This window comes from Pelophylax lessonae (genome assembly GCF_965119305.1).
Source record: "Pelophylax lessonae genome assembly, chromosome: 9".
In the NCBI taxonomy this organism is placed as follows: Eukaryota; Metazoa; Chordata; class Amphibia; order Anura; family Ranidae; genus Pelophylax; species Pelophylax lessonae.
Window position 1 is genome coordinate 237524571 of NC_138776.1, and position 15795 is coordinate 237540365.

General features: G+C 46.2%; 1 protein-coding gene across 1 annotated transcript in view; it reads left to right on the top strand.

Moving 5' to 3' along the window:
• The first annotated feature begins 3531 nt into the window (after positions 1 to 3531).
• The window catches only part of PATL1 (PAT1 homolog 1, processing body mRNA decay factor), a 104271-nt gene continuing 92007 nt past the window's right edge, over positions 3532 to 15795 (top strand). The window contains exon 1 of the mRNA XM_082268306.1: positions 3532 to 3658. Coding sequence (XP_082124432.1) covers positions 3644 to 3658 — 15 coding nt within the window. The 5' untranslated portion in view covers positions 3532 to 3643. The remainder of the gene's footprint in view (positions 3659 to 15795) is intronic.

A 15795-nucleotide genomic window follows, 5' to 3' on the forward strand; every position in this document is an offset into this window, starting at 1 on the left:
GGCAGACACGAGTCGGCGGCGGATGCCCTAAGTGATCACATGAGAAGAAGAAGGCCCCATGGTGAATAAATGAGTCATACAGTCATAAACAAAAGGCGTAGTAAACTCACTCGTTCAGAAGATCAGAATCAGAAAAATCAGTGCGCGCCGGGATGCTTCCGCGTTCCACGGCTGACAACCGGAAGTGACGTTTGACGTCGGAGACTCCGCCCTACGCGTTTCGTCACAATGACGTCAACTGGAGCGGCGTCAACAAAGCGTACTCCCAGAATTCTTATAGCCGCCTGTATCCAAGCAACGGAGGGGACGGAACAACACCGCCATCTTGCTACTCCCTCTCCGGAAGCCATGTTGCTCTACCACTAGCTTCAATCTCTGGATGTGCAAGGGAACGGCCATATTTCATCATATCTGATCTATTTGTTGTGACCGAGTGTGCTACGAAATTTTGACAATCTAAAAACATAACTTTATTGGTATCGTTTAACCACTTGCCGACCGCCGCACGACTATCTACGGCGGCGGTCAGCCCCTCACAGGCAAAGTGACATAGGGCTACGTCACTAGCTTGTGAGGGTTTAGGGAGCGAGCGCGCGCCGCCGGAGGCGCGCTCCCGCTCCCGCGTGGTCACGGACCCCCCCGCGCGTGTGACCGGCGGACCCGATGTCCGCCGGCCACTCTGCGATCGGCGGGGGAGAGGGAGAAAGTCAGGCGGGTTGTGTAAACAAGCTGCCTGTCATTCTCCCCTCTGTATGAGAGCTGATCATATGGATCTACTATGTAGATCCGTTGATCACTCTGCATACAGCTGAAGCCACAGCCAATCACAGTAAGAATCACGCCCGTAGGGACACACACAGCCCCTCCCTCTCAAATAAAGTTAACCCCTTCACTACCAGTGTATTTTTACAGTAACAGTGCATATATATAGCACTGATTACTGTAGAAATGTCACTGGTAACCCCAAAAGTGTCAAAAATGTCAGTCAAGGGTCCGATCTGTCCGCCGCAATGTCGCAGTACCGCAAAAAAATCGCAGATCGCCGCCATTACGCGTTAAAAAAAAAAACAACAAAAATGACAAAAATCTTTCCCTTAGTTAGTAAACGCAATAACTTTTGCGCAAACCAATCAAAATACGCTTTTTGCGATTTTTTTTTACCAAACATATGTAGCATAAAACAAATTGGCCGAAAATGTTAAAAAATTTTGATTTTTACATTTTTTTTGGGGGGGAATTTCATATAAAAAAATGTGAAAAATATTGTTATTTTTGCAAAATTTACGCTCTTTTTTTGTTTATAGCGCGTGATCAAAAAAATCGCACAGGTGATCAAATACCGCCAAAAGAAAGCTCTGTTTGTGGGAAAAAAAGGACGTCAAATTCGTTTAGGTACAGCGTCGTACGACCGCGCAATTCTCCGTTAAAGTCACGCAGTGCCGAATCGCAAAATACCCCCTGGTCGTTTAGCAGCCAAATCCTCCGGGGCTTAAGTGGTTAAAAACATGATAAAAAGTGCTGATAAAAAATAAATTAAAACGAAAGGCCATACAAATTAATTAAAGAACCGGATGAAAAAAAAAAGGGGCCATATTCGGAGTGTATACTTCTGAAAGATACGAACAATGAGAGAGACATAAAAAAATATATAAAAAAATGTGAGAAAATGTGAAATGATTTGAACCATCCAAAGCAGGATTCTATGCATATAGGTGCATGTATATGCTGGAGAAAAAACTGTGCAAATACCGGGAACAAGATCAAATAGTTGCCCTCTGTGCATAACTTTAGAAAGGGGATAGACCAATGTGGATGAAGGTTATATCACTTAATATTTGAGCAAATATATTGACTCGGACACCAAAAATGTCCAAACGGTGACAAATATCAAATACCCGTTAGCGGGTGAGGATAAAATATTGGGGATATAAAAACGTGTGTAGGATGTGCATTGTGCCAGTGAACATGATGCTGGATGAGAAGGCAAACTGCAAAAATGCAAAAAAAAGTGCCAAAAAAGGGGGAATAAAATATGGAAAATTGGCCTGGGCAGGAAGGGGGTAAAAGTGCCCGGTAGGCAGTGGCGTATTTAGGTTTTGTGCTGCCCTAGGCCTGACTAAACTTGTGCACCCCTAATTTAAATATGACCCACCCCTTCCTGTAAAGGCCACACCCCTTCCTGTTTATGACCCGCCCTGTCATCTGTAAACCACAGACCACAACCACAGTCTATCAGTGCAGCCTCATCAGTTCCCATAAGTTCAGCCTCATCAATGCCCATCAGTGCAGCCTCCTCAGTGCAGCATATTAGTGCTGCCTTATCAGTGCAGCCTCATTAGTGCCCATCAGTGCAGTTTATCAGTACCCACCACTGCCGCCTCATCAGGGGCCATCAAAGCAGCATATTAGTGCCCATCAGTACAGCCTATTAGCGCCCATCAGTGCAGCATATGAGTGCCCATCAGTGCCTGGGGGCAGAGGAGAGTAGGCGGAGCATTTGGCTGCAGTGCAACACTTATTAGCATTGGCAGCCGTCGGGCCAGTTGTATTAAGTGTGGTCGGTGGCCTGCGGTCTATCCAAATGTCCTGACCGGTCGGTATAATCATACTGGTAGGTAGCAGTGTGACCGCTTTATGGGGGTACCAGACTGATTTGCCTCCTGGACCATGCCCTCCTGCCCAATTCACCACATAAGACTGGCACTATACAAAAAGTGTAGCACAAGCCGGCGGGACCCTTTTCGTGCCGGGAGGAGGCTGTTTTTTTTTTCGTGCAGGATGCAGCTTTTTGCTGCCCCCCCCCTGCAAAGTGCCGCCCTAGGCCTGGGCCTTGTTGGCCTAAACCAAGATACAGCACTGCCGGTAGGCAAGTGGTTAAATTCAGTGAAGTGTAATTTTACCAAACAAATAGCGTTTGAAAGACCGCTGCGCAAATACCGTGTGACATAAACTATTGTAACGACCGCCATTTTATTCTCCAGAGTCTTTACTAATATATATATATATATATATACTAATATATATATTTATTTATTTATTTTAGTAAAGACTCTGGAGAATAAAATGGCATTCGTAAATAAATATGTATAAATATATATATATATATATACAGAAAATATTTGGGGTTCTAAGTAATTTTCTAGCCAAAAAATACTGATTTTATCTTGCACACAACAACTGTCAGAAATAGGCTTGGTCTTGAAGCGGTTATATATTTTTTTAATACTTTACAAGTAAATATCTACTGGGGGGGCGGTGCTTAACATACCATAAACAAGGCTGTAACTATACATTTACACTCCATTAATTCCTTCTCTGTTATGTCAATTTATTCTGTTATCAATAAAGTTTTACACTGATTTTTTTTTTTCTCACAGCCAAGGCGCGGTCCCTCTGCCTTTACATCACCGCGCACGGTCATCTGGGTGACCCCGGAGCGCGCCCGTTCGTCACGAGCTTCGGAAGAAGCAGGGCGGGGGGCGAGCACGCACACGGCCAGACCCGCTAGCCAATGGCCTTGCTTGGGCGTCGGAGCGCGCTTGAAGTTTCGCCAATCGAGAAAGGAGAAGGGCAAGAGGAGGGAGCGCGGGTGCGCGCACCGTAGTAAGGGCAGGGGGGTGCGGAGAGGCCAAGAGAGGGAGCGATGCTGCGGTGTCAGGTGAGTCAGAGCTCAGGTATGGGGGGGTGTTATGGCCGGGTTCGGCTTTGGTGTGCTCCCAGTGGGCAGGTTAGCTGTGGAGGGGTCATAGCTGTGGCTCCAGGGGGGCGATACCATTACTTTGTTTACCATGGATACACCAGAGCTGCTCACTTCCTCCTCCTGGTTGGAGTCTGAGAGTACAGGACACACGTGACTACATACAGAGCAGAGACTGGACACTAAAAGTGCTGATAAAGGCTATCAGTTTATTTCCTCAATGTAAACAACTCCCCATGGATTGCTCCCTATCCCATCTCTGAACACTTCACTGACTCCTCATGAGCCAGCATTGTCCCCGGCTTCTTCTCTCCCCTCTTCCTGGACACAGGGAGCCATTGGCTGTCAGTCAAATCCTGTGCTGTGTGTGTCTATGGATGCACATAGCCCGCCTCAGGAACACATCGCTTGTGTGCCCCTTAGGAGGTTGGTTCCTGCTGTGCTGTGTGTGTCTATGGATGCACATAGCCCGCCTCAGGAACACATTGCTTGTGTGCCCCTTAGGAGGTTGGTTCCTGCTGTGTGTGTCTATGGATGCACATAGCCCGCCTCAGGAACACATTGCTTGTGTGCCCCTTAGAAGGCTGGTTCAAGCTGTGTGTGTCTATGGATGCACATAGCCCGCCTTGGGAACACATTGCTTGTGTGCCCCCATAACAAACATTTTAGACGGCTGGGCCGAGCTGTGCTGTGTGTGTCTATGGATGCACATAGCCCACCTCGGGAACACATCTGCTTGTGTGCCCCATTAACCAACATCTTAGACGGCTGTGCTGTGTGTGTCTATAGATGTACATAGCCCACCTTGGGAACACATGTATTCAGTGAAGCCCCCTCCCTGGGGATGTGGTAGCAGTGTTGAAGGTGCTAATCGAATAATATTCTCATAAGGTGTTGAAATTAAAAGTAATAGCAAAAAGGAAATGAAATAATAGGGAGATCACTCCCAGTGCTGTGTATCAAACAGTGAGATCCGAGTGATCTTCCTATTATTTCATTTCCTTTTTGCTATTACTTTTAATTTCAACACCTTATGAGAATATTATTCGATTAGCACCTTCAACACTGTTACCCCCCCCAGGGAGGGGGCTTCACTGAATACACCGGTGGTAGATTTAATACATATCTACAGCACAGTGAGCACATTGATCAGCCAATAAAGTTTTCAAATATCACACATTTGAGCACTATTATCTTATTCCGTTATTAGATGTAAGGGTATTACACTTAGTAAGGGTATTGGTACATGCCCAGCAAGCGTCTCACCTGGCACGGTGCACTTTCATAATTTTATTTTTTATCTTATGGTATATTATGATTGTTGATTGATGTTACCACCCATGTTGGATTAATAATTTAGTCCACATTTTGGCACCATTCCCCTAATTCCCTTGAGCAGGTAGCGCCATATACCAACACGTGTGGCTTTATCCCCTGAGGCGCCTGGCATAGTCACAGTGATCTTTGCAGAGCGCAGTTCATAGGACATTACCTGGGTCAGAAAGCGGCACTTCCGCAGCAGGCATGATGCGGTCCTGATACACACAGCTCACTTTCATTGCAGCAAGCTCGTGCCAAATCCCCTCCACAGATCTTGCAAGCACAATGAAAAGTCCATGAGACACTGCCCCTTTCCCTTTGTCTCTCCTCACCTCACCCATCTACCTTGGCAAAAAAAAAACCCCTGCTGCTAAATGTAATCTAAAAAAGGCATCTGCTCAGCACCTGGAACTGCATGTCCCGGGAGTCGGGTGGTAGGAATTGCACATCCCTGCCAGTGGTGAGTGGGCTGGCAAAAGCCCAGGCTTTAGGATGCGTTTTCTGGTTGCCATGGTGACCTGGCGCCTGGGGTTTGTCGAACCCTGGGTAGAAGTATAACAAGCATTTTTAAATATTGGAAACCATTTTTAAGCAAGACCTCTGGGAAAGCTAGATATCCTTATTAGCCAATGAAAGTGTGATATGTGTTTTACTAAAGGGCATAGTTCAACTTTAACAAAAGGCTGCCACCTATGCAGATAAGGGATGTCTGTAGATGATGACAAACCATGTAGCTCTGACCAGTGTTGAATAATGCTCTTGCTATAGGTCAATGTTTCTTAACCAGGGTACCCTTTCCGTTCTCCTGGGGGGGTCTCAAGCTTGACACCCAGTTTATCCTGTATCAAAGATGGATGAGAGGAGTCTGATTTCGGGGGGGGGGGGCACTCTTTATTAATAGAGGTATTCTGATGTGATTGGGGGGCTCCCATGCTGTAATAGGGGGGGGGGGGCTCTGACTCTGTTGTGATGAGGGCATTCTGGTGATTGGGGAGAAGGGGGGGGCTCGGATATATAGACGGTCATTTGTTATGATGGAATTCTGACAAGTAGGGGGACCTCTGAAGCAAAGGGTGGATTCTTATGTGAAGGGTGGGGGGGGGTGCTCTGATGTGAAGTCCATTTCATCAAGGTGTTGGTTGTACATATCTTTCCAGGCTCAGGTTTCCAACTTTAACCTTTTTTTTTTTTTTTTGCATTTAGAATGGGGTGTCTCAAGATTTTACAGAATTTTAAAGGGCGCCACCACTGAAAAAAAGCTTGAGAATTATTGCTATAGGTGTAGACCATTTACGTACAGTGCATCCGGAAAGTATTCGCAGTGCTTCACTTTTTCCACATTTTGTTGCAGCCTTATTCCAAAATGTATTAAATTCATTATTTTCTTCAAAATTCTACAAATACCCAATAATGACAATGTGAAAGAAGTTTGTTTGAAATCTTTGCAAATTTAATAAAAAGAATTCCATGTACGGAAGTATTCACCGCCTTTGCTCAATACTTTGTTGTTGAAGCACCTTTGGCACCAAGTACAGCCTCAAGTCTTTTGGAGTATGATGCTACAAGCTTGACACACCTAATTTTGGGCAGTTTTTCCCATCCTTCTTTGTAGGACCTCTCAAGCTCCATCAGGTTGGATGGGAAGCATCAGTGCACAGCCGTTTTCAGATCTCTGCATAGGTATTCAATCGGGTTAAAGGGCTTTGGCTGGGCCACTCAAGGACATTCACAGTTGTCCCGTAGCAACTCTTTTATTATCTTGGCTGTGTACTTAGGGTGGTTGTCCTGTTGGAAGATGAACCTTCGCCCCAGTCTGAGATCCAGGGCACTCTGGAGCAGGTTTTCATCAAGGACGTCTCTGTATATTGCTGCATTTATCTTTCCTTCGATCCTGACTAGTCTCCCAGTTCCTGCTGCTGAAAAACATCCCCACAGCATGACGCTGCCACCACCATGCTTTACTGTAGGGATGGTATTGGCCAGGTGATGAGCGGTGCCTGGTTTCCTCTAGACATGACGCATGCCATTCAGGCCAAAGAGTTCAATTTTTTTTCATCAGACCAGAGAATTTTGTTTCTTATGGTCTGAGTCCTTAAGGTGCCTTTAGGCAAATTCCAGGCGGGCTGTCATGTGCCTTTTACTGAGGAGTGTCTTCCGACTGGCCACTCTACCATACAGGCCTGATAAGTGGAGTGCTGCAGAGATGGTGGTTCTTTTGGAAGGTTCTTCTCTCTCCACAGAGAAATGCTGGAGCTCTGTCAGAGTGACCATCGGGTTCTTGGTCACCTCCCCGACTAAGGCCTTTAATGGATCAACTGGCACCCCGACTGGTTACCTCTGTTGACGGATGCTCCTAGTTCTTCCCAAGGGCTGTAAGCACTCCACCAGACACCATAACCACTGCAGACCCCCACGAACCGCCACAGCTTAGTTGGGGTCTTGCTGTCTCCTACATATCCTGGACCTACGACAAGGTTCCAGTGGGTGAACCTCTCTTTCCCCAGAGAGTGGAGCAGGAACAAGCTCTTACAAGAGCTTAGTGATTATTCAAGGGAGTATGAAGAGCACCACAATCCCTTGTAGCAGATTCGCCCAATAAGAGACAGGACTCTAGATTGGAGGTTGAAATAGAACCCAAACTTTAATGGTACAGCTGCTCTTTTATACAGTTTTCCCCCACAAGGTTACCGCCCATGTGGACCTTGTAGGGAACCGGACATGAAATTCACAATCCAAAAAAAAGTTTTGCGCTCCGTTCCTCCCATACAGTGTACACAATCCCTCCCCTCTGCCTGATTACATTATCATATGCAGATGAAATTGTATACAGAAACAGAATTATCCTGAACTAATTATCTAGCTATCTGGACAGAACAATGTGAGGTCATTAACATTTAACAATGGGACAGGGAGACTTAACACAATCCACATCCCACCTCAAATATATAGACAATAGGATAAGACTGCCAATGACAGTCTGGCCATCTCCTACATTGAAGTACATGGAATACACATCTCAATAGGGAAAGCCTGTCTGACTTTGAAGGACATGGAACAGAAGCCCAATGCGATAGCTCTTTCAATGAACATGTTCAGAATCAAACAGGAATAGTCCTCACATATTTCTCGAGATACATGGCTGACAAATATTACTGTCCCACTTGAAGCAATTCAAACCATTAAGTATCTTTCTTTCACTCCCAGTGACGGTGGGTACCATCCCAAGGTCCTTCTCCCTCCCCCTATCCCTCAGTTTGCCCAGGCAGCCCGCTCTAGGAAGAGTCCAATATTTCAATAAATTGGGGAACCTGAGATATGGATGTTAAAACTGGGGAACCCCCACACGGTTTCTGGTACACTTCTACCAAAGGATTAACTTTGGTAAAGTTAATTTCTGTTTTCATCCCTTTTTATTTTCATAGCAAATTTGTTTTTTTTTGTATATAGTTCTTATGCTCGCTCTTCTTTTGGTATGTTACATTTTAAAATAGTAAATTACTTCTGTGTACTCAACTAGGGTGCATATCTCTGGAGAGATTGTTGCATTTTAGTGCCTTGCGCACCAATCGGTATGCAATTGCACTGTGTTGGCAGAGTACATGCAGATGGTAAACTAGTCGATCTGCCAGAGTGAGATCTGTGTGGTGGCCTACCAGACCAGTCTGCGGACAAACTGTTGGGTGGTGGCAGGCTATCGTTTGTTGCGTGTCTGGTGTGTGGACAGTGGAAAGAGTGATTAACACCGGGGTTCTATCTTGTAGGATAGCTGGAGGAATCCTAGACGTGTGTGCTAATTGCTAGACTGCTCCCCAACCATTAGAGCCGGTTCACACTACTCCGACTTGGGACGCGACTTGTGTGCCCTCATGTCGCCCCAAGTCTCTTGTCATTACAAATTCAATGTAAATGAATGAGAGCCGTCTTAATATGCACTACTGAAGTTGCTCCGACTTCAGAAAAGGTTCCTGTACTACTTCAAGGCGACCTCTATCCGACTTGTGCACATAGACTTCAATGGGAGTCGCCTCTAAGTCGGATCTTTATCTATTTTCAAGCGACTGTGATCAGACTTTCCAGGAAGAAGAAAAAGATTACCCAGGCATTCCCCACAGACAAAGTCGTCTCTCACAAGTCGTCTCTCACAAGTCGTCTCTCACAAGTCGTCTCTCACAAGTCGTCTCTCACAAGTCGTCTCTCACAAGTCGTCTCTCACAAGTCGTCTCTCACAAGTCGTCTCTCACAAGTCGTCTCTCACAAGTCGTCTCTCACAAGTCGTCTCTCACAAGTCGTCTCTCACAAGTCGTCTCTCACAAGTCGTCTCTCACAAGTCGTCTCTCACAAGTCGTCTCTCACAAGTCGTCTCTCACAAGTCGTCTCTCACAAGTCGTCTCTCCTTCATGGGTCTGGTCGCGGTAGTGTGAACCGGCTCTTAGAGGGGACCAGATTGTATGAAAGATTCGTACCTGCCTGTGTGTGGTCAGCCAGCTGGATTGGAGTAGGGTCTCCCTCTAGTGGTGGCCAGAGGTAGTGCGAGCTGTGAAGCCAGTTAGTCTTATTGCTCAGTAAGTTCCCCCCTCCAGTCATGGAACCAAGTCCCGGTGAGCTTGTCGTTATGGGCATGCGTAACCGTGGCACCTGGTGGTTCCAAACCTCTTCCATTTACAGATGTTGAAGGTCACTGTGCTCATTGGAACCTTCAATTCTGCAGAAATGTTTCTGTACCCTTGCCCAGATCGGTGCCTCCATACAATCCTGTCTCGAAGGTCTACAGACAATTCCTTGGACTTCATGGCTTGGTTTGTGCTCTGACATGCACTGTTAACTGTGTAGCCTTGTATAGACAGGTGTGTGTGAGGGGGTTTGAATAAGAGAAAAGGAGCTCACTCCTGTGATGATGATGATGAAGATGAACAGTAGCAGTCGGGAGTATTCCGGACGGGCTTTTTTTCCTACACCTATAGCATGGGCATTATTCTACATTAGTCAAAGTTTCACAGTTGGTGTTTTTTTTTTTTTTTTTTTTTTTCTTTTATCTTTATCTATACGCCCCTTGTCTGCATAGACAGTTTGGTAAAGGTGTACTATGCCTTTAAAGCTGATCTTCCAGACAAGCCGCTGGCTACATAATCTTTATAGGTGCTGATTTACCTGCAAAAAACTTCGTGTTTTTGTTTATCCAGTCCTGAGATTTACACAATTGTCACACATTTTTTAAAAAAAATTTTCATACGATTCTGGAAAAGCTTCCTGGTTGTGTAGCTTTGTATGGGATAGTGCAAAACAAAAACAATGGCGGCCAGGCTTTTTCCGGGTTAATTTCGTGTCTCTGATCATGCGCTGTCTTTGTCTATCGTTTTTTTTTTTTTTTTTTTGCGGATGCATACTGTACTGATTAAACGTTTGCCGTTCGCTAGGCTATCATAAGACAAAAGTTTGTGTTTGTCCCTAATTTTGTTAGACGAAATGTCGTGATCGGCTTTCCAAACCTGTGTATTAACGATCAGATTATCGTGCGAACAATTAGAAATAGATTTTTTTTTCGTCCGGTTATCTGATCCTGTTTACGAGGCATTAGGCTGGTCATACATGGGTCAATTTCTGAACTAATTTTCTTTATAAAATTGGAAATTTTGTGCGTTTAGTGATCCGATGGCCTTCAATTTCACCCCATGTTGCTACAGAAAGGAATTTTAGTGGCCGAGAATCTTTTCTTTCCAGGAATTTTTCTTTACTTGCATCTCTTTTTCCATTTTATTTCTCTCACACGTTTCTATCATTATTATAAAATCTTTTGTTTTTTCAAAAAATTTCCAACATGCCTGATCACTCAAATTCAATGGCTGCACGAAAAGCGGCCGTTGCTGCAGCCCACTAATGGTGCAAAATTCGAAAGAAAATTCTTAGATAAGATTTTCGAAAGAAAATTATTTCGAATTTCGATCCATGTATGGCCAGCCTTAGCTCACTCTGCTGTCTGCCAGCATGTTTCTTGCCAGCTTATGTGCATGCAGCCCACCTAAAAAAAGCCCTTTAGTACTTGTACCCCCCCCCCCCCAAGTCTGGTTTTTAGTTAAAGTCGGGTGTAAGCTGAGCGGGGTGTCTCAAATGGCATTGATGGAAGGGGTGGTGCTGGGCACTACAGTCTTAATGCAATTTAAGGGTTTATTCACAGTATGGAAAAATGCAGGTGACTGCAATGACACAACCATAGTCATGTTCACAGCAGAGCGCAGTGTTCCAGAGATGTGCAATATTATGCAGCATTTTTGCATAATTTCGCACCGTTCTGTATGGCCCTGCATGTCACCACACAGCATGTTCAGCATGCTGCTGTGCAATGACCTGAATGAAGTGACAATTTATACACTTCACCTAAGGTTCAGTCACAAAAACAGGGAGATGTGTGATGTGATAAAACACACGTTACATAGCCCCCTTCCACACAGCTCTGCAGCTAAAAATGTTGATGCCCGCACGCCAGTTTAGTTTGTGGGCAGCAGCATTTTGGGCTGCAGGCAGTGTGAACAGCTCCTAAGAGGAAGTTCAGACTTCCTCCTTCCCAAAGTTTGTGTTCCTCTGGTTCTGGGTTTATCTTCATAATATATATACTCGCCTGACCAGAAAATCCAGTGTTGTCTTGCGTTAAGCCACCTGAAAGCCATTGCACATTGGGTCCTACATTTCTTTTCTGATGCCATCAGGACCTGGCTGCCTTATGCTGGTCTTGCACTATACGAAAAATCGTTCAAACTCCTTTTCGAAAAACCATGACTCGGCCGTGAGAGCAAACGATCGTGCCATCAGGTAATGACCGTTAAATCGTTTAGACCCCATTCAGACTAGCATGACTTGTCAGGTGACTTGTCAGCCTGACAAGTCGCGCTCGGTCGCTCGCCATTGATTAGCACAGGACCCGTTCTAATAGGAGCGACACAAGTCGCTGCGACTTGGAAAAAGGGTCCTGTACTACTTTGGGGCGACCTGGGAGCGACTTGCATTGACTTCCATTATGTGAAGTCCCTGCAAGTCGCGCCGCGTGCACCGCGACTTCACAGGTCGCCCCTCGAAGTCGGATCGCCTCAGTGTGAACCGGCTCTTAATGGACATAACTGAATCAGTATTTGTTCGTTTTTTCACATATACCTAGTGCAAACATTTTGAACGAGAAACACATTACCTTTCAATTTATTGTTCGTTAGAAACTTTCCAAACTTGTCCTACATTTTTTCGGCTCAAAAATGTCACAACCGATTATCGATTCGTGCCCATTAACTGGCCGAAAAAAGAAAGAACTGTCCAAATGACCGAATTTCGGACGATTTTTCGTATAGTGTATGATCAGCATTAGGCCTCTTGCACACAATACTCCTGTTTGAGCATTTAGCGGCTTGAAAAAGCTCAGTACAGCTTTTTTTGAGCTAAAATACAGCCCATTAATTGTAATGTGCCTATGCACACAGGCGCGTAAACAAGCGCTGTGCATTCTTCAGTAAGAACAAAATAGAAAAATTTGCATTTTTGGTCAGTAATTTAAGCCTCAATGCACGCGAATACTTGCGAATACATACAAAAAAAAAAAGGTCTGGAAAAAGTAGATGCTCAAACAGGAGTATTGTGTGCAAGAGGCCTTAGTCGGTTCACACTGGGGCGACACGACTCTGTACTACTTCGGAGGCGACTTGAGCATTCCCATGCACCACGACTTCGGAGCGACTTGCAGGGACTTCACATAATGGAAGTCTATGCAAGTCGCTCCGAGGTCGCCCCGAAGTAGTACAGGACCCTTTTTCTAAGTTGGAGCGACTTGTGTCGCTCCTATTAGAACGGGTCCTGTATCAGTCAATGGACTGCGAGGGAGCATGACTTGTCAGGCTGACAAGTTGCCTGACAAGTCGCTCTAGTGTGAATCGAGACTTAGACTGCACTCCTGAGCATGTTTGTTATACATAGCTCTGAAGTTTTCATGGATGCGTGACATTGGCATCCCAGGAGGCTGAGGGACATCCCTTTCATCTAGGTGAGGAAGGTGGGGTGCAGACTGTGCTGCCTCTAAAACCGATGTATCCCCACTAGAAAAAAATAAAAATGATTTATTGCTCTTTGCAGAGAGGGGGAGGTGTGAGAATACTTAAGGTAAAGGTTGTAAATTTAAGTGAAGGTCTGCTTTCAGTAAGGTGTTCGTATATGAAACCGACATGAGCAGCGATCCTGTTGATCGCAGCTCATCTCGGATTATTACTGGCTTATTAAATAGAGATGATCGGGGGAGAACATGTTCTCCGCTGATCATGTCCACACACGGAGAATCTGTCATTGACTGACACAGAAACAGCCAGTTTATGAAGCTGCGATCTGTGCCAGAATTCACACTCCCAGATTCACCAGCCCAGAAGTGGTAATTCGGGGAGAGAACTGAGAGGGAAGAATGAAGATTGACTTCCTTCTTCCTCCATCAGGCAGACTTCCCAAGACAGTAAACATGTCCCCCTGCCATATTTGTGTGTATTTAATGCAAAAATAAAATTACTTTTTCTCTTTCGTTCATTGATGAACACAGCTCCTGATGTTCATAACCATTGGGTTATACTGCCCCCTACAGAAGTAGGACACTAGGCAGAAAAGAATTCTGGCTACACCCATGGGCAGTCCTAGGGGGTATACTCCCTCTCTCTGCTATAGCCACTCAGTTTTTTTTTTCTACCTAGTCAGGACCTAGTTTTTTGCTGAGATCTTTGGTCCTGGCAACATTTTTTAGATAATTTTTTTTTTTTTTTATCTCCTGGATTTTTTCCTGTGAGATCTACAATCAACTGCTGGACTGGGTGATAGGCTGGATAATCTAGATCCAGTGGTCAGGCCAGTGAGCTTGTGCAGACCTCAGCTCCATGCTAGGTCAGCTGCGACATAGCCCAACTGGAGGGGCTTGCCTGCAAGTTAAACACCTCGCGTGGTCGCATACGACCGGGTCTCGGGCCGGGTTGCAGCGTTCCTCCTAGGCCGACAACCCCCATTTCTATGCAGAGAGGGGTTCTGTCTGGAGCGGTGCCCATCTGGTTCCTGCTATGGTGAGTAGCGGTCCCCCCCCCCCTCCCCCTGAAGGGTTTTGGGCCCCTCCTGGGATGGTCTGCCCCTAAGGTTCCCCTCCTTCTCTTCTGTTTCTATACACAGCAGCCATGTTTGTGTAGTCAGGCGGCCATTTTTTTGTGGTTTGCCATTGGAAATAGCAGGCGGCCATGACAGTGGAGCCCTGTGGGCGGGGATTTTCAGCGGTGGGTGCCCCTCCTCATCCCCTGGTGCTGACTCCTAGATCATTTTACTTCCTGATTGCTGCTGTCTAACAAATGGTAATCCCTCCAGACTTGCATGTGGGTGCTGGGTCTGATGGTGTCTACCTCCGAGGCGGTTCCGTTTACAGAGTTCCATATGAGGTCCCTGCAAAGGGAAATTCTGACAAATGGGACAAGACTCTGCAGTCTCTGGACGGTCAGATCCGGCTGAGTCGGGGATCGAAGGAGTCCCTGATATTGTGGCTTCGTTCTCCTGCGCTTCGGCTGGAAAAATCCTTCCTCCCCTTGGACAGTGGTCATCACGGATTCCAGCCTGTCCGGCTGGGCAGGCGTCCTCGACAAGCATTCTGCTCAGGGGATCTGGACACTGGAAGAGTCCCGACTCCCGATCAAAGTCTTTGGAACTTCCAGCGATCAGACTGTGTCTGGATCATTGGACTGATTGTCTTCAGGGTTGTCCAGTGCGCATTCAATCCGACAATGCCACGGCCATGGCTTATTCCATCACCAAGGGGGCAGAAGAAGTTTCCTGGTGGCTCTGGAGATAGCTGGCATTCTAAGGCGGGCAGACCGGTTTGTTCCAGCCCTCTCTGCTGCGGAAAATTGTCAGGCGGATTACCTCAGTCGGCAGACGTCGGAACACTGAAAGTGGTCCCTTCATCCGAAGGGGTTTCATCAGCGGTGTCTCAGGTGGGGTATTCCCGAAGAGGACCGATCTTCTATTCTGCTTTACAGTCGCTGTCTTTGACGTCTTAGCTGTTGAATGCCAGGTGCTGAAGCATAGGGGTTTATCTGAGTCGGTGATTTCTACACTGTTAAAAGATAGGAAATCTACCTCTAGGACAGATCTACCATCGTACGTGGAAGACGACGTGCATTGCGCGGTGTGAGTCTCATGGGGTTCTTCCTCGCTCCTTCTCAGGGGCTCAGATCTTGACCTTTCAATGGGGGGGGGGGGGGTTGAACAGAAATTGGCCTGGAGTACCATCAAGGGTCAGGTGTTGGCTTTGGCCACACACTCCCTGGTGCGTACCTTTCTTCAGGGTGTCCGACATTTGGTTTCTCCAGTGCGGCTATGTTCCTGTCTGATTTTCCATTTGAATGAAGACATTCCTAAACATCTGAAGGAAATAGCATTGCATGCTTTGGATGTGGTCCGGCCAATTAGCGTGGACCTGGCAGCTACAAAGCCTTTCAGGAAGTCAGACTCTTTTTGCTCACGGATGGCCTTGTAAAGGTTTGTTTGCTTCCTCTGCGACCATATTTAGATGGCTCAGAGAGACAGTGGTTCAAGCCTATTCCATCAGGGGCCAGGTTCCTCCTTTCCCTGTCCAGGCGCACTCTTCTAGGGCGCTTAGTGCCTCCTGGGCCTATCATCAGGTGTCAATGACGCAGGTTTGCAAGATGGCCACATGGTCGTCGGTGCACATTTCTTTATAGAGTTTTATAAAGTGGATGTGTTTGGCATCTGCGGATGCTTCTTTTGGCCGC